The sequence below is a fragment of the Hylobates moloch genome, unplaced genomic scaffold (genome assembly GCF_009828535.3).
Source record: "Hylobates moloch isolate HMO894 unplaced genomic scaffold, HMol_V3 SCAFFOLD_2, whole genome shotgun sequence".
Lineage (NCBI taxonomy): Eukaryota > Metazoa > Chordata > Mammalia > Primates > Hylobatidae > Hylobates > Hylobates moloch.
In genome coordinates, this window is record NW_026652277.1 from 59,006,250 (window position 1) to 59,028,827 (window position 22,578).

The following is a 22,578-nucleotide window of genomic DNA, read 5'->3' on the forward strand; positions in this document are numbered from 1 at the left end:
TTTTAAGTTCAGGGGTACAAGTGCAAGTTTGTTACATAGGTAAATATGTGTCACGGTGGTTTGTTGTACAGATTATTTCATCACCCAGCTATTGAGCCTAGTACCTATTAGTTATTTTTCCTGGTCCTATCCCTCCTCCCAAATTCCACCCTCTGATAGGCTGCAGTGTCTGTGGTTTCCCTCGATGTGTCCATGTGTGCTTATCCTTTAGCTCCCACTTACAAGTGAAAGCAAACAGTATTAGGTTTTCTATACCTGCATCAGTTTGCTAAGAATGATGGCCTCTAGCTCCATCCCTGCAAAGGACATGGTCTTGTTCTTTTTCATGGCTGCATAGTATTCCATGGTGTACATGTACCACATTTTCTTTATCCCATCTATCATTAATGGGCATTTAGGTTGATTCCATGTCTTTGCTATTATAAATAGTGCTGCAATGAACATACGTGTGCATATGTCTTTATAATAAAATGATTTATTCTCCATTGGGTATATACCGAGTAATGGGATTGCTGGGTCAAATGGTATTTCTGTCTTTAGGTCTTTGAGGAATCAACACACTGTCTTCCTCAATGATTAGATTAATTTACACTCCCCAGCAGTGTATAAGGGTTCCTTTTTCTCCACAACCTCACCAGCATCTGTTATTTTTTGACTTTTTAGTAATAGCCATTCTGACTGGTGTGAGATGGTATCTCATTGTGGTTTTGATTTGCATTTTTCTAATGATCAGTTATGTAGAGCTTTTTCTTTTTTTTTTTTTTTTTTTATTATACTTCAGGGTTTTAGGGTACATGTGCACAATGTGCAGGTTTGTTACATATGTATCCATGTGCCATGTTGATTTCTTGCACCCATTAACTCGTCATTTAGCATTAGATGTATCTCCTAATGCTGTCCCTCCCCCCTCCCTCCACCCCACAACAGTCCCCGGAGTGTGATGTTCCCCTTCCTGTGTCCATGAGTTCTCATTGTTCAATTCCCACCTATGAGTGAGAACATGCGGTGTTTGGTTTTTTGGAATGTAGAGCTTTTTCATATGATTGCTGGCCACATGTATGACTTCTTTTAAGAAGTGTTTGCTCATGTCCTTTGCCCAATTTTTAATGGGGTTGTTTGGTTTTTTCCCTTGTAAATTTGTCTAAGTTCCTTGTAGATGCTGAATATTAGATCTTTGTCAGATGCATAGTTCGCAAAAATATTCTCCCATTCTGTAGATCGTCTGTTTACTCTATTGATAGTTTCTTTTGCTGTACAGAAGCTCTTTAGTTTAATTAGATCCCATTTGCCAATTTTTGGTTTTGTTGCAATTGCTTTTGGCATCTTCATCACGAAATCTTCGCCCATGCCTGTGTCCTGGATGGTATTACCTAGTTGTCTTCCAGTGTTTTTATAGTTTTACATTTTACATTTAGATCATTGGTCCATCCTGAGTTAATTTTTGTATATGGTGTAAAGAAGGGGTCCAGTTTCAGTTCTGCATATGGCTAGCCAGTTATCCGAGCAACATTTATTGACTAGGGAATCCTTTCCCCTCTGCTTGTTTTTGTCAGATTTGTTGAAGATCAGATACTTGTAGAAATGCAGTCTCATTTCTGGGTTCTCTACTCTGTTCCATCAGTCTGTGTGTCTGTTCTTGTACAAGTATCATGCTGTTTTGGTTACTGTAGCCCAGTAGTATAGTTTGAAGTCAGGTAGTGTAATGCCTCCAGCTTTGTTCTTTTGCTTAGGGTTGCCTTGGCTATTCAGGCTGTTTTGGATTCATATGAATTTTAAAATAGTTTTTTCTAGTTCTATGAAGAATGTCAATGGTAGTTTAATGGGAATAGCATTGAATCTACAAATTGCTTTGGGCAGTATTGCCTTCTTAACAATATTAATTCTTCCTATCCATGATCATGGAATGATTTTCCATTTGTTTGTGTCATCTCTGATTTCTTTGAGCAGTGACTTACAGTTATCTTTGTAAATGTCTTTCACTTCCCTTGTTAGCTGTGCTCCTAGGTATTTTATTCTTTCTGTGGGAGTTTGTTTGGGATTTGGCTCTCGGCTTGATTGTTGTTGGTGTATAGGAATGCTAGCAACTTTTGCACATCGATTTTGTATCCTGAGACTTTGCTGAAGTTGCTTATCAGCTTAAGAAGCTTTTGGGCTGGAACGATGGGGTTTTCTCAATATAAGATCATGTCATCTGCAAACAGGGATAGTTTGACTTGCTATTTGAACGTCCTTTATTTCTTCAAAAGCATTTTTAGGAGTGCCACTGGCAGGCTACTGTACAAAGTGGCCTTATGTTTACTTTTTTTCTTTTTATTTAATTTCAGTGTTTCATTTTCCACAAGTCTCTTCACTCAGCTTTGTATTCTGATGGGGCTCACTTTACATATTTACAATATCTTCCTGGCCAAAGGGGATATTAGAATTTTCTACTCCTGATTTAATTTCATGGCACAGCATGGACTTCAGGTGACCATGATTTGGCTTAAATCTACAGTTTGGACAGAAGGAAATTTACAAAGCACTCTGGCCATTCCTATTGAGCTTAAATGATTTAGTTCAACTGGGTATTTCAATTACTTTCCCAAATTCAATAATATACTGAATTAAATAACTAATCCCTTTATAAAGAAGTGGGCCTAATTTTAAGTTATTTCAACATTGTCCTATATCTTAAATCTTTAATATATATAATTATAAAAATATAAAATTTAGGAAAAGATTAAAACTAGGAAAATGATTATACTTTAATTCAAAAGTTTCCACAAAATTCATGATGTTAAGTTTGTTTCCTTTAGGTAAATGTTTGAGTTTTGGTGTTATGAACATTTAAGTTGAGGCATATTCTTTCCAATTCTGTACATTAGTGCTCCATTTATATTACAAAAGTTATTTAGGTCAGATGTGGTGGCTCATGCCTGTAATCCCGGCACTTTGGGAGGCTGAGGCAGGCGGATCACCTGAGGTCAGGAGTTCGAGACCAGCCTGGCCAACATAGCAAAACCCTGTCTCCACTTAAAAAAAAAATACAAAAATTACCCAGGCATGGTGGTGCATGCCTGTTATCCCAGCTACTCGAGAGGCTGAGACAGGAGAATCACCTGAACCCAGGAGGTGGAGATTGCAGTAAGCCGAGATCACACCACTGTACTCCAGCCTGGGTGACAGAGCGAGACTCTGTCACAAAAAAAAAAGTTATTTAATTTTTAATAATAGTTTCATGTTTTACATAATTTTTAAAAACAGTATGAGGTGAAGTGTATGGTGAGACTACCAGAGTTTTCAATCTTTACACACTGATCAATAAAGTCATAATTCAGAATTTTTCAAATCTTCTGACACTGTTTAAAAGGGGCAGTCCTTGGATGACAATATGTGGCTTTATTCATCTTTGGTTAATTAATCAATTAATTAAACAAATATTTATTGGATATCTACCATGTACCAGACACCATTTTAAAAGCTGGAGGTATAGCAGTGAAGAATTTAACAACCCCAGCAGAGTAGTGGGTTTTGTTTTTCTTTTCAGAGATTCTATGAGTTTTTGATACAAAGGCTTAATTGAGTTCTAGTTAGGCAGAGAAAGAATGCTATCCACCATTAACTATACAATCTATATCATATACAGTCATTTCGAGGAATAAATTGTGTTTCACTGTTGAAAACAACTGATTGGTAACCTGACCTCTTAGTAATCTGAAATGTAAAGTCAAAAGTGGAAGAAGTGCAAAAGTTTGTTTCAAGAGTGATTCCAAAGCAACTTTATCAGCCAAAGAAATAATAAACAGTAACATAGAGCATCTATTGAATGCCAGGTGCTGTGAATTGGGGGTTATTACAATGTCTGTTTTTCACATGAGAAAGCCCAAGTTTAAAGGTAGCCAGCGACTTATCCAAGGCCACAACTAAGAAGTGGCAGAGCCAGGGTTTGAGCACAGGTCTGTCTGATTCCAGAGTGTGGAGTTTTCATTATGCTCTCAAATAAGAATTGAGTTATTAAATGTTGTCTAACAATTGACTCTTCATAATATTAGTAATAGCTAATGAATGTTAAAATAGGTATTGGGTGGCTGGCATATGACTTTTGTTAGTTTCTACATTTTCCAAAGTTCCTATAACAGAAAACATTACTTTAACATCGGAAAAGCACTTTCATATATATAATGATTATTTATACTTTAATTCAAAAATTTCCACAAAATTCATGATGTTAAGTTTGTCTCCTTCTTCTGTTATACTACAGTGTTTCTAATTTTAAAGAAATTCTTCAAATGCTATTGTTTTTACAAAACATATATCTATGTTTTGAATTTTTACAGCGTGTTTTCACACGTGTTATTTGACTTGTTTTCCATAACTTTGTGAGTTAAATTTTTTTCTGTTCAGCAATGAGGAAATAGCTGCTAAATCTTTAAATAGCTTTTTTCTAATTTCTAGTTCAGTATAATTTTTAAATCTGCTTTAATTTTAAATTAAACAAAATTAGAGAATTAAAATTCTACTTAATGGAGGAATCAGAGTTCAGAAAGAATTTTGACATACTGTGCCCTCTGGTGGACATGCCATTACCATTATGATTTACTCACTTTGCTGGGTATAGCTGTTTTCAAAAATAAAAGAATGTTTTAAAAACAGAATTGCTTTGTAGATAAAAATCAGAAAGCCAAACAATAACCCTTGGATTTCTTTTTAACCTATTAAGGTTTCTTAAACACTTAATTTCTACATCTTCAGTTAAAATATTTACTGTCTATAAATAATACAAAAACAATTAGGGGATTATTCATTTCTTCCTTAGACTGAAGATGGCAAACTAATTGTTGAAGGAATGCTGGACATTTTCTGGGGAGTAAAACGACCTATACAGCTAAAAATACAAGATGAGAAGCCATTCTCTTCTTTTACTAGTATGAAGTCATCAGACGTCTTCTCCAGCAAAGGGTAAGCTATCTTTCATGTTTTTAATTCCTCAGAAGATGATCTTCATATCTAGTTTTATTGTGTGCACTCTTAAGGAGGGAAACTTAGGATTGTGTGAAACTGATTAAACACAGTTTCATTTAATTTCCCAGCAATGGCCGGGCATGGTGGCTCACTCCTGTAATCCCAGCACTTTGGGAGGCCAAGGCAGGTGGATAACCTGAGGTCAGGAGTTCGAGACCAGCCTGGCCAACATGGTGAAACCCCCGTCTCTACTAAAAATACAAAAATTAGCTGGGCGTGATGGCAGCCACCTGTAATCCCAGCTACTCGGGAGGCCAAGGCAGGAGAATCACTTTAATCCGGGAGGCGGAGGTTGCAGTGAGCCAAGATTGCGCCATTGCCCTCCATCCTGGGAGACACAGTGAGACTTTGTCTCAAAAAAAAACAAATCCCAGCAACTCAATGAAGTAGGTGTTCAGAAACCAGGGCTCTTCAAGATTACCTAATCTGTGCAAGATCCCCAATTACAGTGTGGCAGAACTGGACTGGGCCTTACTTCTGTCTGGGCTCCACAGCCTGTGGTCTCGACTCCTCTGCTCTGTTACTTCTCTCCTGGAGACTGCATTCCTTCATTGGAAAAGGCAAAATGTAAAGGCAGAATTTGATTTACCCTGGCCTGGTCTCCAAAATAAGAGGATAAAATCTAAATGTCTTCTTTCCTTGGAACAAAGAGCTCATCGTGCTTTCTACCAGGGAAACTTAATGATGCTCCATCTGATTGTCCCAATCCTGTTCAACAGAGCACCCTGAAATGCATTTGAAGTTAAATAAATGCACAAAACAGTCCCTTGTATGGGTTTATGCAAGTGTCCCTTGGATATCTGGTTGGGCTGATTTTTTCCTTACCCCTTTACAAATTTTAGAAAAATTAATAAATATTCTCAGCAAGAAACATCCCTGTATAAAAGTTCCTTTCATCCTTTTTTTCCAACCCTTCTTCCTTTTTAGTCCTTACCTCTCCAGCTCAACCCACTGTGTACATACATTGAGATACCAAGCCTTCTCTTCATACACTTCATCCTCCCATCCATTGTTAGATGAGCTGGCATTCTATCAGAGGAGGCATTGGAGAAGGAGCTGCCAGGACAATTTGCCCAATGTGATATTTGGCCACAACTAGGGAAAATTAATTATCACTTTGGCAGAAGTCTGCTTTTCCTTTGGAAAAAATATTTAAGCCCGACTATGATTTTCACCTTGCCAGTATTTCTCAAAAATTATGCTACCGCCATGCTGAATGTTTTGTAATTCCCTATACATTTCATGCAATTTCTAATTTTCCTGACTCTGCCTAGAAGTCTACCTGCTTCTCCACATCCATTTGTCTGACTCTCTTCCACCAATCCTTTAAGACCCAGGTGAGGTAACATGTTCTCCAGAAAGCCATTTCTGACTCCTCAGTCTATACTAGGTTCACTGAAAAGTTTTCTATATCACCTGACACACATGCAGTCAATTGTATTTTTGTATACTTATCTCCTTGTCTATAGTGCAAGCTTCTCAGTGGTAGAGAATGTGCTTTATTCATCTTTGCTTTATTTGCTTTATTCATCCCAGTGCGCAACTGTGTGCCTGGCACAAAGAGAAGATTCAAAACATAGCATAGAGCAAAATCCCCAGAAGCCTGTGGTTAAATTACCTCTGCTTTGTTTTGACTACTTGATCCCTCTATCTATCTCGTCTCCCATCCAAGCCAAGAATTGCCAAGGAGCTTAGGGCTCAGGGCGTAAGGAAGAACAGAAGGGAGGCAGCAGCCTCTGGCAGCCTGAGAGAGCCCCGCATTTCTCACTTCAGGTACCTGATGACTGATGGGGCTTATGATTCTAAATGACAAGGAGCGTCATTTAAAAGGAAAAATTACTCTTGGGCTCTGCTTTCAGAAAACTGTACAAGATACGAATTTACAAAATTAACTACCATATTTCATATTACCTAAGACCTCCTTGCAAAATTCTCTGAGCAGTCACATCTATTTGATACATTTTAATTTTTTAATTCATGAAAATGTAATAAATATCAAACATTAAAGGAAAATTTAATTCATTCAGAGAAATGAAGTAAGGTAATTTTAGTATCACCTTAAACCATCATTATTTTATATGGCTTTACCAAGATATGTTTTAAGTTTTATTTTTAATTGACAAATAATAATTATATAAATTTATGGGATACAACATGTTTTTATGCATATGTACATTATAGAATGAACAAAACAGGCTAATTAACATATCAGCCATCTCAAATATTTATCACTTTTGTGGTGACAATAGAGAATATAAAAAATTCTCTTCTTTAACTCTTTTGAAATATACAATATATTATTATTAACCACGATATTTTTTAACTTCTCAAATTTAAAACACTTGTTCCTAGCAATTCTGAGTTTTTGGATGAGTTTCAAGAGCCCAGGTGGACAAGGTAATATGCTTCTCCATATACTGCCACAGGTTCTAAAATAATATCCTCATGATACACCTGCTATAGGATCCATTTACATTTTGCATTGTTTATTAGTATAGTGCTGTGAAGCAAACAGGAATTTGCTCTTTTTTTTTAAAGTTGAGAAAAATTACCTAGAAACCTTTACCGGCTTGTCCTTTTCCAGCAACAAGATTAACTGCAGAACATTTGGCAGAAAAAGATCCCATTTCTTTCACATACATACAGAGCCACACGCAAACAAGAGCAAGATTAGATTTGGTTGTCATTAATTAGCCAAGAGTACTTCCTGGAAGCCAGCTGAACACTCAGGCAGGAAGGCACAGCACAATTTGAATGGCTTTTCTCTGGTTTCTTGTTCGCTAATGGGGTGCATAGCCACCTAAGGTATCACTTTTGTTGTTTCAGTCCAATTCTAGACACCCCCCCTCTGGTTGTCTCATTTAAGATAACATCCATTTAAATTCTCAGCCTTTAATTGTGAAAAGAAATTGACTGTTTTCTTCCTCTTAAACTTCTCCTATTTTTTTTTCCCATACTGGGCATCTCTGGGCAAAACTTACACCTCTGCTCTTGCAGGATGACAGATTTTATATCTGCAGTGGGTAAACGTGCGGTAAATGACAATGGAACTTCAGCTGCAGGAAGGGCTATAATCTTGTGTCTTTCAGTTCACCCTTTGACAGAATCATTGGTCTTGTCACGTTAGTTTGTTTTAATTATGTTTGAAATGAGTCACACAGAGGAAGTATCAGCTTAATTGGAGTGAAGAAGCTTTTAAAAAATCAGTTTATTTGAGCTCTGACCACTTGTTATTCTTTATGGAAACAATTCCATGGGCAGTACTTTGATCTCTCATATCTGGCACAAGTGTTTTGGAAATCTTTCATAACAAAAGAAAAGAATAGCCTTGTTAAGGTTGTGTTTGCTTATGCTATTTTTCACTTCTGTTTTTAATATCTTTCCAAACTCAGCTTTTGCATATTTTGGACAAGTCATGACAGAATAACATAAAGAGCACAAACTGGACAGGTGTACATTTGAATAACGTCAGTGGTGTTTTTTTTTTCTTACAATATGGGTAGGGAAGTGACCATATTCCATTTGTCTATCAAATTTCTACCTCCTTTTTATTTTTAAACTCCTTAGAAAACCTCCCCATAGCTTAAGTTTGCAAATGATACACATCCTGAACTTTAGTCAGAGCAACAGAAGTCCCATGTTTGGGCAAGTTAAACTATTTGATATTACATAAAGTTCCAACCAGTTTTCTCTTGAAAACTCTGGATAACTGCTCTGAAGCTTAGTCATGTGCACAGTTGTATGGGGTGATGCTTCAAATTACACAATCCAGAGCTGAAAACTGGTGTTTTCGTCTGTAGATAGTAGAAAAAATAAGGGGCCAAACACAGAACATATTGGACGACTTTTGGCCTCCTATATTTGTGTGACAAAACCAAGCTGTCACGTCTGCCAGGGTCACCAAGAATTTGACTGGCATCCTAGGGATTCTTATCTTTAGTCCTATGACATAGCATCAGGTTACTTTGCATTTTTAGTTTCTGTTTTTCGTTGGTATTGACTTTTCCATTCCTAACCCTCCTTCTATGATAATTATGTCTGCCCTTTCTGATTATTAAGCTGCTATAGATTGGGGGAAATGGATGATTTTATCTGCCATAAGACTAATTAGATTCTGAGTCAGGACCTGGTAGTTTTCCTTTGAGTTAAAGTTATTACCTATAGTTGGGCTTTATGACATTTGTTTTCATTGGCTGTATTCTGAATAGTACAGCTTGCTGGAAAATTAACAAATATATTAGGATTACCTTCTCTACCTCATAAGGCTATTGTGAGACTCAAATGATATAGTAGCCATAAAACAGGCTTCAAAAGAATTCAAAAGTAAAGAGGATAAGGGATGATTTTTTTCATATTCACTACCATTAGTATTAATAAATATTTTTCGTTGCCACCAATGAAATTTGGGCAGAGTCAATGCCACAAATTCCCTATAAGTGAATATATTTTAGTCATAAGAAAAACAGACATTATTGAAGAGATTCTTAGATAATAGCAACCATTTGCCTAGAGAGATCCAGGAAGACCTTGGGTCCCTAATGGTTCCTGGCCCATCAGGAGTGAAATAGATACAGATGCTGGTGATGATGATGATGATGATGACAATGGAGATGAGGATAATTATAATTATTGTTAATCTATATTGAATGCTTACTATTTTCAGGGCACTGTTTCAAGAATTTTATACAAATTAACTTTTAATCCTCAAAACAACCCTATCCTACCTCATACTGTTATCATTTTTATTTTACAGATGAGGACACAGGCACAGAGGGGATAAGAAACTTGTTTAAGACCAGATAAATAAAATAAAATTGAGTTTTGACCTGCTGTAAAAATAAACATTTGTCAGGTTTCATGTATTCTGAGCACTAGAATGCACTTAAAATTGCTAGTTTCTTTATGAAATCATAATTTTCTGGCAAAATTCTCATACATTTTCCTCCTTTGTAAACTACATTCTTCATAGTAGTCAAAGGCCTTAAAAGATAGGCACCATATTTTATTATTTTAGAGCCACTCTACCTAACAATGTTTTGAATGCAAAAGGTACAATACGTATTGACAGAATGTATAAAGAACACTTTTATACCTAAACTCCTCTAAGAGTATTGTGAAATATCTTTATAACAATTGATCATCTTGGTTTCTACTAATTCAATTTGGACATATGTTTTACAGAATCTATATAACTTGTGTTTCAGTATGTAACTGAATTATTATGTCAAAAAGATATGCTCTATAAAAGTACAGGAAGCATTTAAAACATATATTGAAAACTTTGGTATGAATATAATTTTAATAATATCATAAAATTTTATAACTTTGGACAATATATCCACCTACAGAGGCCCACAGTATTACTATATTAATATTGTAAATCTGGAAACCATCATAGGCTTCAATATGAATGGAACTGATGTACTTACAAGATTTATTACTTTTCAGAATGACACGCTGGGGGGAATTTGACGATCTCTATCGTATTAGTGAGCTGGACAGGACCCAGATTCCTATGTCTGAAACAAGGAATTCCCAGGAAGGTCAGTATCAAAATCTTATTGATTGGGAGACTTAATTTTTAATTAATGTAAAGTATGACTCCATATGTTTCCCTGAAATCTAACCTTTTTCCTACTACTACACAATAAACTCTTGTTTTATATGTATATATATTTTTAAATATCTTAGGAGCATAGTAACTTAAGTCACTATAGTGCTTGTATGATATTTAAGAAACTTACTTTGGTATATAAAAATATAATTCTTAAAAAAATTATATTATGTCACTTAGATTTATTAGAATAGGGAGAGCTAATAGTTTTAATAAAGTTTGTATTCATAAAATTGTTAAATATCTTCCCCAAAGATTAGAGTCATTTATTATTCTCAATAGCTTTATATGTTAGGCCAAGCCCATCAGACCTAATTCTGTATCTTTTTAGAAGCTGAACGTTTTAGTTAGTTAATAGATATGTCAATAATATTACTTCTCAGAAACACACAGATATGCTGGAGTCAATTTTATATTTGATGGAGTTATTTCAGAGATCTTTTTAAGAGAGAAATACACTTAAGGATCAAATGGATCCATACTGAACTTGGCAAACCAATGGGAAATGCCGGCTCTAGGGATGTGTGACATTAGTAGTTGTAATCATAATGGTGATGATGTGAGAGTAATAATAATGATATTGATAGCTGTAATCTGTTGAGACTCTGGTAAGTATCAGGCATAATATTTTGTATTTTATATGAATTTTTTCATGTAATTCTCAAAAACACATAAGATTCAAAGAGTAGTGGATGCTGATGACTGAAGCTAGAATGAGGGGTGGTAGACAGGGTTCATGTGCCTGAAATGGGGCTGTGATTTACGAAGTCGATTCAGTGTGAACAAGGGTATCCCACTAGCATTAACTTCATAAACCTACCAGCAACTTGCAATGTTTGTTTTCTTTTTATTTTTTTTTTTTTTAAATTATTCTCAATTCTGCCTCCTCTGCTATTCCACAAGAACCCAGATCCTGTGACAAACATGATGTTCCTTCCAGGGTTCCCTTATCTCTTTATCCCATGGGATCTTTACATCTTGTTAAATATGGGCCCTTCCAATTATCTTTTAGAAATATATATTAAACCCAAGGAAATCCCAGTATCTTGGCATCAAAGACATCATAAAAATATATTTGTATTTAAACAGCAGTGCTAGAGAATGAAGAAATATCTCATGCCTATTTGATGATGTTCTAATTACAGTAGAAAATTATTTAAAATCCTAAAGTAAAATAAAACACAAATGCCACCGCATGGTTTTATTCTTACATATGAATATGCACAGGAGAGGAAATTGAAAAAGGCACTATCAATTGGATACAAGCAGAAAAGGGGGCAGAAGGCAGGTTTGAATCTTCTGCATCCTAGGCTAGTAACACATTGTAGCTCAATTCAATTCCATTTAAACACCTTCTGCCTACTCAATAGATACTAGAGCTGTTCAACACTACACTATAATTTTATACTCTAAAATCTGCTATAGAAATTGTAATAATTCAATAACCAAATTTTGACCAATAAATTGTGAATCATTGTTAAATATACATGACTCAATGAGAAGAAATAATAGGATAGTGGACAACTAAGTGAAAAAGTCATTCATATCATACTTCTGAAATGTTCTAAAACGAATATTATGTGAATTACCTTTGTGATATATTACAAATAGTAGGACTAGTCCAAAGCATATTATTCCTTTTGCTTTTATAAAAGATGGGAACAAAATCTTTCAATGCTCCACATACCACATAAATAGCTTCTCAAAGAGCTTTCTGTAGATTTTTAGGAAAACTAAGGCCCAGTGTTTATTTTTTAGGGAAAGCTCCAATGAACTTGGGCCAGCATATAATAAGGATCCAGACCTGATTCTATCATTTATGAGTACTATGTCCATAGGAAAGCCACTTCAACTCACTGTACTTTTTCTTACCTATAAGAGATCAAACCTGATAAAGTATCAGATTTATTCCAGCTCTAACACTCTGAAATGCCACAAAATGCACCCTCCAATAAATTAAGATTAACGGAATGCCCAAACCCCAAACATGATCATTGTGATCATTTCTTATGAAACATAAGAATGAGACATAAGAATTTTATATGAGATACTGGCAGAATTTGCTGAGTCAGTCTCAGGCAACATTTAATAAGTAAATATGCAGCTAAGCAGTAGACTATAATGCTTTTACACAGCCAGAAAATGGTAATATTCCTAAAATTAACGAGAGCATACACAAATCCACTCAGGATGCTAGGAGACAGCCAGCTAAATGATATGAGCTTATAATCTATTCTTCCCAGACTATTTATCTTATCACAGCAACACCCTGAAGCCACATGCAGAGGATGAACCAGACTCCCCAGTGCTCTATAGAACCATGAGTGAAGCAGCCCTGGTGAGAAAAAGGATGAAGCCTCTGATGATGGACAGAAAAGAAAGACAGAAAAATAGAGCCTCTATTAATGGACACTTCTATAACCATGAAGTAAGTGAGTTACAATTCCATTAATGTAATATAAAATAAGGTTCCCTGTTTCACTAACAATACCACTCAATTCAATTCACAATTTAGAGTCATAATAATAACAGTAGCATGTCTAACATCTTGGGGGCACTCTCTATGTGCTAGGTATTAAAGTAAATGTATTTTAAATAGATTTTTACTGAATTATCTTATTAATCACTAAAACAATCCTATGAAGTAGGTACCATTATTTTCTTTACTTGACATATAAGCTAATTGATCTCATGGAGATTAAGCAATTTGTCTTAGATTATGCTACTCTTAAGCAGTAACTCTCAACCTGAACCCAGCTTTGTCTGACTCCAGAACACAAGTTTTTAACCACCATGATGGGTGAACTCTATCACTGTGCCAAGCATTAAAAACATGCAGATGAGGCAGCGGATATCTCAGCCAGTATGGAGCTCAGGGATTGAGCAGGGAAACCAACATACCAACAATAATACTGGAATAATGTAAGTGCTACGAAGCGGTTGGATCAAAGGACATTTGAACATGAATACTTAAATACAAGGAAAAAGCCACAGGCCAATTTATTCCAATAAATCAAACTTCTCATGTTGCCATGTTCCAGGTCTTTTACCTATACACATACCCTTTTTATATAAGTGTAGTTGTAGTTTAGATACAATTCACATTCCGCTTTTTCATTGAATATGTGTTAAATTTATATGTGCCTTTCCATAGTGCTTGTAAGACATTACATTTTGCTGAAGGTAGGAAATATATCATCATTTCTTTCCAGAACTCAAATATTTTTCATGTGATGTACTTTAGCAATCATTCATCACTCCATCTCATAAATACTTAGCACTTACACTGTGCCAGGTATCTTCTGAGGCCTTTAATAAGAAATAGGAACTCACTGCTTTGTAGGCTTTTTCCTGTGAGGATTTCTACTTTATTTCTTCTTCTACCCTTGGGAGGTATCGATAGTGTGTCTTTGGAGCCTGGTGGGGAGAAACCTCTTTTCCCAATTCTTTATTCATATCAGAATTTTAGGGTTCCAGAATCATTCTCATTGCTATAGAGTAGCATTGATAGTCCCCCACAGCGAGGCACCTACCAATTGTCTTGTTTCCCTCTTCTCAGAAATTGTGTTGTATGTCGTTATCTTGTGGGGTAATTTGTGTTGAAGAAGGAAAGCCGGCCAGGCGCAGTGGCTCACGCCTGTAATCTCAGCACTTTGGGAGGCCGAGATGGGCAGATCACGAGGTCAGGAGATCGAGACCATCCTGGCTAACACGGTGAAACCCTGTCTCTACTAAAAAAAAAAAAAAAAAAAAAATTAGCCGGGCGCAGTGGTGGACGCCTGTAGTCCCAGCTACTCGGGAGGCTGAGGCAGAAGAATGGCGTGAACCCGGGAGGCAGAGCTTGCAGTGAGCCGAGATCGTGCCACTGCACTCCAGCCTGGGTGAAAGAGCGAGACTCTGTCTCAAAAAAAAAAAAAAAAAAAGAAGGAAAGCCACATTGTTCCAAGCAAGTGGCTTTCAGATTGGATCACTTGTGCTGAAAATGAAATTGACACTAAGTTGGCAGCACGGAATGGTGGTTAAATGCTTGAGCCCTGGAGCTTGACAGCCTGGTTTTACATTCTTGCTGAGCAAGTTTAAAACCTCCTCAATCTTTTCATCTTAGTTCTTTCATTCTTCTTACTTTTCAAGGCTGATGATGGGATGGAATGAAATGAGGTAAGTTCAGCATAAGAATAGTACCTGGCACAAAAGAAGAACTCAGTTTACATTAGCTTATGTTGTTGCTGTTGATTGAATGACCTCAAGCTGGGACTATAGATATTTTACACAAATGTCATTCACTGCAATTTAATAACCAGCAGAAAACAATACAAACAAAAAAGAAAAAACAAAGCATTCTATCAACAATTATACAATGATGGACATCTAGGAATTTTAGTGGATATGTTTCTTAAGTTGCTGTGTGTCGTAAGATATGTTTTTATACTATGAAGCCCCTTGTTAATGCCAATATTATTAGGCTATGAATAACACACATATTAAAGGCTTAGATTGTCATATCTGGAGATTAGTTATGGTGAATATAAGTTGACCAGTAGCATATTTCTATCCATGCAATAGTAAATGATAGCAGGTTTCATTATATGTTTTGGCCAACACAACTGATATAAAGACTACAGATTTAAAATACTGCTCTGAAAAATAAATTCACTGTATGTTGACATTTTAGAAGAGCTCTTAGAGATTATTTAGTCTTACTCTCTTATTTTATAAATGAAGTCATTTATCAAATATATGTTAAGTGAGTCAATAAAGATGTTAAGTGAGCTGACAAAGTTGGAATTCGTGGGCATTTAGTGGGCACTAAAATCTAGGTCTCCTGAATGGTAATCTATGTTATTATTATACTGCATGAAGCTTCTTCACACAAACAACATCAAACCACATGTACAACATATTCGCCTTAGCTCAGGATGAACATCTGGTTTTTCAGGGCTCCATAGAAATCGTAAATGTCACAGAATAACTTATCAGTGCACTAAAATGTCTACAGATATTGAATTTTCTCATACTTATAAAAGTTTATCCTAGACATTCTCCACACATATTCTCAGAAAACTTATTTACATATCCATATTTTTAATCACACAAATGCCGTGTGTGTGTGTGTGTGTGTGTGTGTTACATGTGTGGGTGTTATATATGTGTGTGTCTGCATACTTTGATGTTAATTTGCTGATCTCTCAATATAGGACTTATCTTTTTAACATCCAATGAGCCACCCCAAAACCCACCCCTCTCCACCTCTGCTGAACCCACCCCATTTCTACAGAGCCTTGGAATACTTGGAGATTGTGCATATAAATAAAATATGTGGAAATAAATCCTTACTTAATATCTCTATCCATTTTTAAATACGCATCTGGTGACATTCTTTCTTATTTATTTTGAAATCTTAAACTGCACTAAAAAGGGGTATAATTGTCCAGTGAAAATGTTATAAGCATCCTCAAATGGTGTTTTACCTAATTTACTCTAGAAACAATATAAAGCTGCTTAAAAGAACACATAATATTCAAAAACAACAAAGAAAAACAAACAAAAACAAAACAAATTTTTTCAATGAATGACCTTGGATTTTTTTTTGCCCTGTAAGAAGATTATGTTCAAGATATTGAATACCCTTAATATAATTTTAAAGACTTATATGACAATTCTTTTTCTAGACATCAATTTTCATTCCAGCCTTTGAATCAGAAACTAAGGTCACAGTAAACAGTAACATGAGAACTGAAGAAGTAATAAAGCAACTTCTCCAAAAATTTAAGGTAACCTTTATCACTTAACTGAGCTATAAATATATTATATATAATTCAACTATAAACACACAAATCCACTCTTCTGAAAAAGATCTATGAACATGTAAATCTAAATTGTATGTTGAGTACTGAAAGATTCTTTCCTTTGTATAACACCTTTTGGTAACTATCCCTTGAAAAATTATATAGTTCCCATAAGAGCAGAGAAGATTTTATGTCTAAAAGTGAAAAATGAAAGAGAGAAAACAGACATGATTTGGGTCTGGTCGGGTTAGAAAACATCATATAACAACAAAGAATTTATATTTGTTCATTTTTTCCATTGACAGATTGAAAATAGTCCCCAGGATTTTGCTCTTCACATTATTTTTGCAACAGGAGGTAAGAAAGCTTGATCACACTTTGTACCTGACTCTAGAGTGTCACAGTTTGCTGCCCAGGGGGAAGGCAGAAGAACAGTTTACCTCATTCTGTGGAGAAAGGGGAGGAATGGGTAGGAGAAAAGGAAGGAGTGGTCTTTAGAACATTATCTATAGTCCACAGTTTTAAAGAAAGATAACTTAAGAATAAGGTATCCCTGAAGGGTCTATTATATGAAAGAGTTTGCTTGTTGGCCGGACATTAAATTATCTGAACGGAGATCAAAACGCTCTAGAATTGTTAGGCACTTTTGTCTTTGCTCACCTCTGTAACTTTCTTTTTGGCTTTCCTTTCTGAGTGTCGCTCTTAGAGGAGTCACTATTGCATACCTGTTCTCTCTGACATTGATATTGCCTCTTTTTTAGCACAGGGTCTGACACATTGCAGGAGTGCTATCTCTTCCTCAGTAGAGATGCATATTCAGAACTTTGTGGTAGGGGGTAAAAGGTTAGAAGCAGAACATTGGGAAGGCGCTATAAGTGGGATGCTAGGAGCATAACAGAGAGAATAGGGAAAACTTAAAGTGATACTGAAATGAAAGTTTTTAAAACTTCACAAATGAAAAATTTTATATGCCAATTTGTAGAAAAAACTCATGCTATAATTTAAGTGTCAGAATGTTTGAGCCAGAAATTTATTAGAATAAAATAATACATTTTGATGCCAGAACAACCTTAAGAAAATGAAAGCTGTATCTCCAAACATATATAAAATTAAAGTTCTTATAATTGAAAGCTTAAAGATCTATTTTTTGGAAAATTCTAAGGGCATATATATACTCATATTCTAGTTGTTTAGGAAAGAAAGAAAACCAAAAGATATAAAATAAATGGTAGCAATATTGGACTGTGTAACAATTTAAAAGATACAAATAGTAGATTACAAAGAATATTGTCAATGTACTCCAAAGATTAATAACTATAATACCAATAATTTCCTACAAAATGGTAACAAAACAACAAACAATCCAATAAAAATAGAAAAGAGCATGAAAATACAATTGAAAGAAAAAACTATAATAACCAGTTAAATAGTTTTAGAAAAGTCTTAAACTCAGTGAAATGAAAATAGCTAAGGAAATGCAAGGTCAAGCCACACTGTAATATTATCTTGCACTTCTCAGATTGGCAAAATGCTTTAAAATGATTCTACCCACGGCTGGCATGCATCAGGGTAAAAAGATATTTTTATGCAACACTGGTGAAAATATGACTTTCTCTTTATTGGAATTTATTGTTGCAATATTTATTAAAGTTTACAGTATATATGTCCTTTAACTCAACCATTCCACTTGTGAGAATCTATCCCACAAAAATATAAGCACTAGTGCCTACAGATTTATGTGCAAGGCTGTTTATAAGGACAGAAAGCTAAAGACAAAGTTACTCATCCTAGGGAAATGATTAAATAAGTGATTGTTAGGCTGCCATTGAATGGAACGAGTTAGATTTATGCCACTAGAATGGAGGGAATTCCATAATATATTTTAAGTGAGAAATGCAAGGTGCCTAAAAGTATATATAAAAGATCCCATTTTGTAAAAGGTTACAAGCTCCCATTTAAATATGTGGTATATGTGGTATATATGGTCATATGACCAGGGAGAAAGGTATGGAGTGATAAATACAAAACCATTGAGATACATTACCTGGTGGGGGACTGGGGAGATGCAGATGAGAGGATGAGAAGGGGGGTGGCGGGCACGGTGGCTCACACCTGTAATCCCAGCACTTTGGCAGGCCGAGGTGGGCGGATCGTTTGAGGTCAGGAGTTTGAGACCAGCCTGACCAATATGGTGAAACTCCGTCTTTACTAAAAATACAAAAAAAAAATTAGCCAGGTGTGGTGGCGCACACCTGTAATCCCAACTACTCAGGAAGCTGAGACAGGAGAATAGCTTGAACTCAAGAGGCGGAGGTTGCAGTGAGCCGAGATCGCGCCATTGCACTCCAGCCTGGGTGACAGAGGGAGACTCCGTCTAAAAAAAAAAAAAGAAAAAATGATTTTTTAAAATGTATGTACAATAAAAATAGCAAGCACGATATGATCACCTTTATGTATTATGAGTTGCGTGAAGGGGACACTCAAAGGGTAATACGGAGTATTTCAGGGCTCGGAAATTCCAGTTATGCTTTACTTCCTGCTTTATACTTTTCTCGTTTGTTCCAATTACAATAGCATGCATGTTTAGGGAAGGGAATGTTTTTAAGTGTAAAAAACGCAGTTTTATTAAGAAGTCTTAAATGATTGTGTGATGATTTGAACAGCTAGGTTGTACAAAATTTGAAAATTCCCTCTTTGATGTTCTCCAAGACTTGGAATCCATTCACATACACCCCGTTCTTTCCTCACACCTCTAATTTTAGCCTGCAGTTGAGCAGAAATATGGCTTAGTTTCCTTCCAGTCATTCTTGGGCTCCACACAAGGTGCTGGACCTATGAACGAACAAGCGTGTTGTTTTATAAGAAAAAAAAGTCTATTTCCCTTATAAAAAATATAGTTCTTTATAATTGCACCTATAAAAATCCCATTTTCCTTTCTATTTTGTGTCAAAATTTTGTACATATCCATAACTGAGGATAATAATAACTAGGACCCTTTAGGGACCAGAAACAAAGAAAAGAAGAGCGCATATGGCTCCTGTTTGGGCAGTAATCTGGAAAACAGAGATAAGTGGGTTTTAACTTTATATCTACAAAGCCCATTACAGTGTATCTCACGTTGTAGTTCATTTCAGATTACCTATAGAGTTCACTTAAAATACAGATTCCCAAGCCCTTCCAGATCAGGGGACAACTCTAGGAATATGCATTTTTAATAATCATCCCAGGTAATCATAAAGCAGAATCATGAAGCAAGAGGATGCTAAACCAAGTTAACACTGGACCTGAAGGTCAAAGGAGGATTCTGGTGGGTGGATGAGAGGAGCTTAATTGTCAAGGCTCCCAACTGCTTCAGAAATGGCCGAGGAATTACAGCAGTAAACACTGACACTGTGTGAACAGGAATGGGTAAAGTCACTTTAATTGTGGGGAGGCTGGGCTTTTGAGTTCTAGACTCTCTCTTGACTCTTTTCCTGGGATAAGTCCAGCTCAGGGAATGAGAACAGTTCTCACTGTTCTGAAGAAAGTAAGCAAGGTGAGGGAGAGAATGAGGAAATAAGATGAATATAAGGACACTATGTTTTGTTCATGCTTCATTCTGATAAAAATGAAATCCCAGATGTGAAACTACTTTGACAGAAAGCTGTAAGTACTTTTGTAGCAGGAGTATTTATATTATAACTTTTGGAAATTTGAAGTTCTGGAAACACACCAGATTGGAAGATATTTTCTTTCTCTATCTCATTTTCATGGCTGAATGGATTAAGCCCACAGATGAATGAATAATAAGAATATTATTGATCTCAAAAACTTCATGAATATATTTTTAAAGATGAGCCAAGAATTGGGTGTGGAGCGAGACAAAGGAAGAATTGAAAATAATTACATGGTTTTGGACCTGAAGAACCGGAAAGATGGAATTACATCAACTGAACTTGGAAAGAACCAATAAATATTTGTTGTATGGATGAAGGAATGATGGAATGAAACCTAAATAATTATTGAGGCATATTACTTTATAAAAGGCCTATCAGACTGGAGATTTGTTTGAACATTCTAATCAAAGGAAGGTTGAGTTCTTTGAGACATTAATCAGACCTTGAGATACAGTAAGAGAAAGAGAAGTTCATTTAAGTTTTAATTTCAATTTGCTTTTTTGAAGAATTGCCTCCTGTTGCAGGTGTTATTTTTTTCAAAGTGAGTTAAATAAGAAAAATAAATTGGAAAACTATCTTCCTTCTTTTCCTCCAGCATGAACTTCTGATTGTGGTTGATTCTTGTTTTCACTGCAGAACAAAGACGACTAAAGAAGACAGACATTCCGCTACTGCAGAGGCTCCTACAGGGACCTTCTGAAAAGAATGCTCGCATTTTCCTCATGGATAAGGATGCAGAAGAAATTAGCAGTGATGTAAGAATACCATCACCCTGAATCTGTTTTTTGCTTCCCTCCTGACTCAGCACCTCTTGCATAATTGTGCTGCTTTCTTTTTTTCTTCTTCTTCTTTCTTAGGTGGCTCAGTACATTAACTTTCACTTTTCTCTCTTGGAATCCATTCTTCAAAGATTAAATGAAGAAGAGAAAAAAGAGATTCAAAGAATAGTAACAAAGTAAGTCAAGAGCATGCACATTGGATACTCGGTTCTTTAATAGGTCCAATGCACAAAATATGTCCAATTTTTAATAGTCTTTCTTCTTCTCATTTTCAGATTCAAGAAAGAAAAGGCAATTATACTGAAATGTCTTCAAAATAAACTAGTAATAAAAACAGAGACAACAGTTTAGCAGTACAGGCTGCTATTGCTAAAACATTTCAAAAAACTCAGAGATATTACTATTTGATGAATGCATAAGTTCTGTACTTGCATTTATACGAATATATATGAGACTTGAATCGTAGAAAATTGAATGTCAAAAAAGCTCATTTCCTTTTGAAGTGATGAGGTTAACTAGGGTTCACAGTTGGACAAAATGAGCTTGAGTTTAGTTTCAGTAACTGAAATAAGCTTGAATACTGCATATGCCAAATAGCTTTTATAGTAAAACATGTAATGAACTCAAATTTAAATGGTGTCTTCAGATAAGCAGTTTAAACTTCATTTAGCTTGGACTCTCAAGAGAACTGAAACATAATCAATGGATTCAGAAATGACTCAGAAAAAAGAAGCTGCCGGTTGTGGAATGAAAAAGAAATACAGTCTTATACCATCAAGGAATCTACCTGATAGTGACAGTAGCTTCTTGAAAACTCTGGCATTTTCATAAAATCTAGGACTATCTTAAATGGCCGGTTGACTTCTGACTATCTGTGACATCAGAGCTGTCTGGCCTTTGGAAAGGAAAAGATTATGGACTCTGTTAAGAAATCCTAATTGAAATTTTCTGAACCTCCCCTCAGCCCTTTTATTCTCTCTCTCTTCTACTGATGAAAGACCTTTCATCAGTTCAAAGCTTTTCTTAAGCTCTTTTTTAAGTTAATTGAACTTTTTCTTTATTTATTTTTCAAAAAATGATTATATCACATAGACATATTACATCAGCTAAAGCAAGACTTGGCCCACAAATACCTATTTGTTGCTGAATGAATACAATGGATAAAACATGACTGTTGTAGCTGAAGTTAGGTAGGGAATCCCAAACTCTGCCCTCTTAGCATCTTATTCTACATGACAACTCTCAAGGTACTTACAGATCTGTTTAACCCACTTGAAAAAAAAAACTAAAAATGAAGAAATGCTGTAAGTATAATCTATGATTTTATTTATAAATTCTATATTAAAATGGAGTTATAGGCAACATTCTTTCATTCTGTAAGCTAATTCCGTTTGCATTCCTCATAAGCATTGTAGTAAATTGTTTGATCCTATTACATATACTAATGGATGAGATTATATGCAATAAACCCAACTGGAAGATTAACAGTATTAAAATATGAAACATTTTTAAGACAAAGGCATTACTTCTCAGTATTACCACACCTAAACTGGATGAAGGTGAAAGTGTGCTATGGCCTTTTCAAGCCTAAGAAGTCTCTCTTACTGAGTAAACCAGAGGCTTGCATCGTTATTCTTTCACCTGTCAATTAATAAGAAAATAGTCTCATCTCACTTAAACGAGGCAAATGTAATAGTTAAAATTCAACATACTTGTAAAAAAACTAGTGTCATATACCTGCC

At 35.5% G+C, this 22,578-nt stretch overlaps 1 protein-coding gene across 3 annotated transcripts in view; it reads left to right on the forward strand.

The window, feature by feature from the left end:
• The window catches only part of RASSF6 (Ras association domain family member 6), a 42,927-nt gene extending 21,740 nt beyond the window's left edge, over window positions 1–21,187 (forward strand). For 2 of the 3 annotated variants that reach the window (XM_032164203.2, XM_032164186.1), the window contains 8 exons: window positions 4,796–4,938; window positions 10,450–10,544; window positions 12,859–13,043; window positions 16,285–16,386; window positions 16,707–16,758; window positions 20,694–20,812; window positions 20,915–21,012; window positions 21,112–21,187. In XM_032164203.2, the coding sequence (XP_032020094.1) occupies window positions 4,796–4,938; window positions 10,450–10,544; window positions 12,859–13,043; window positions 16,285–16,386; window positions 16,707–16,758; window positions 20,694–20,812; window positions 20,915–21,012; window positions 21,112–21,187 (870 nt within the window). The remainder of the gene's footprint in view (window positions 1–4,795; window positions 4,939–10,449; window positions 10,545–12,858; window positions 13,044–16,284; window positions 16,387–16,706; window positions 16,759–20,693; window positions 20,813–20,914; window positions 21,013–21,111) is intronic. The other variant, XM_058429892.1, reaches the window with a different exon arrangement.
• The last annotated feature ends 1,391 nt before the right edge of the window (window positions 21,188–22,578 follow it).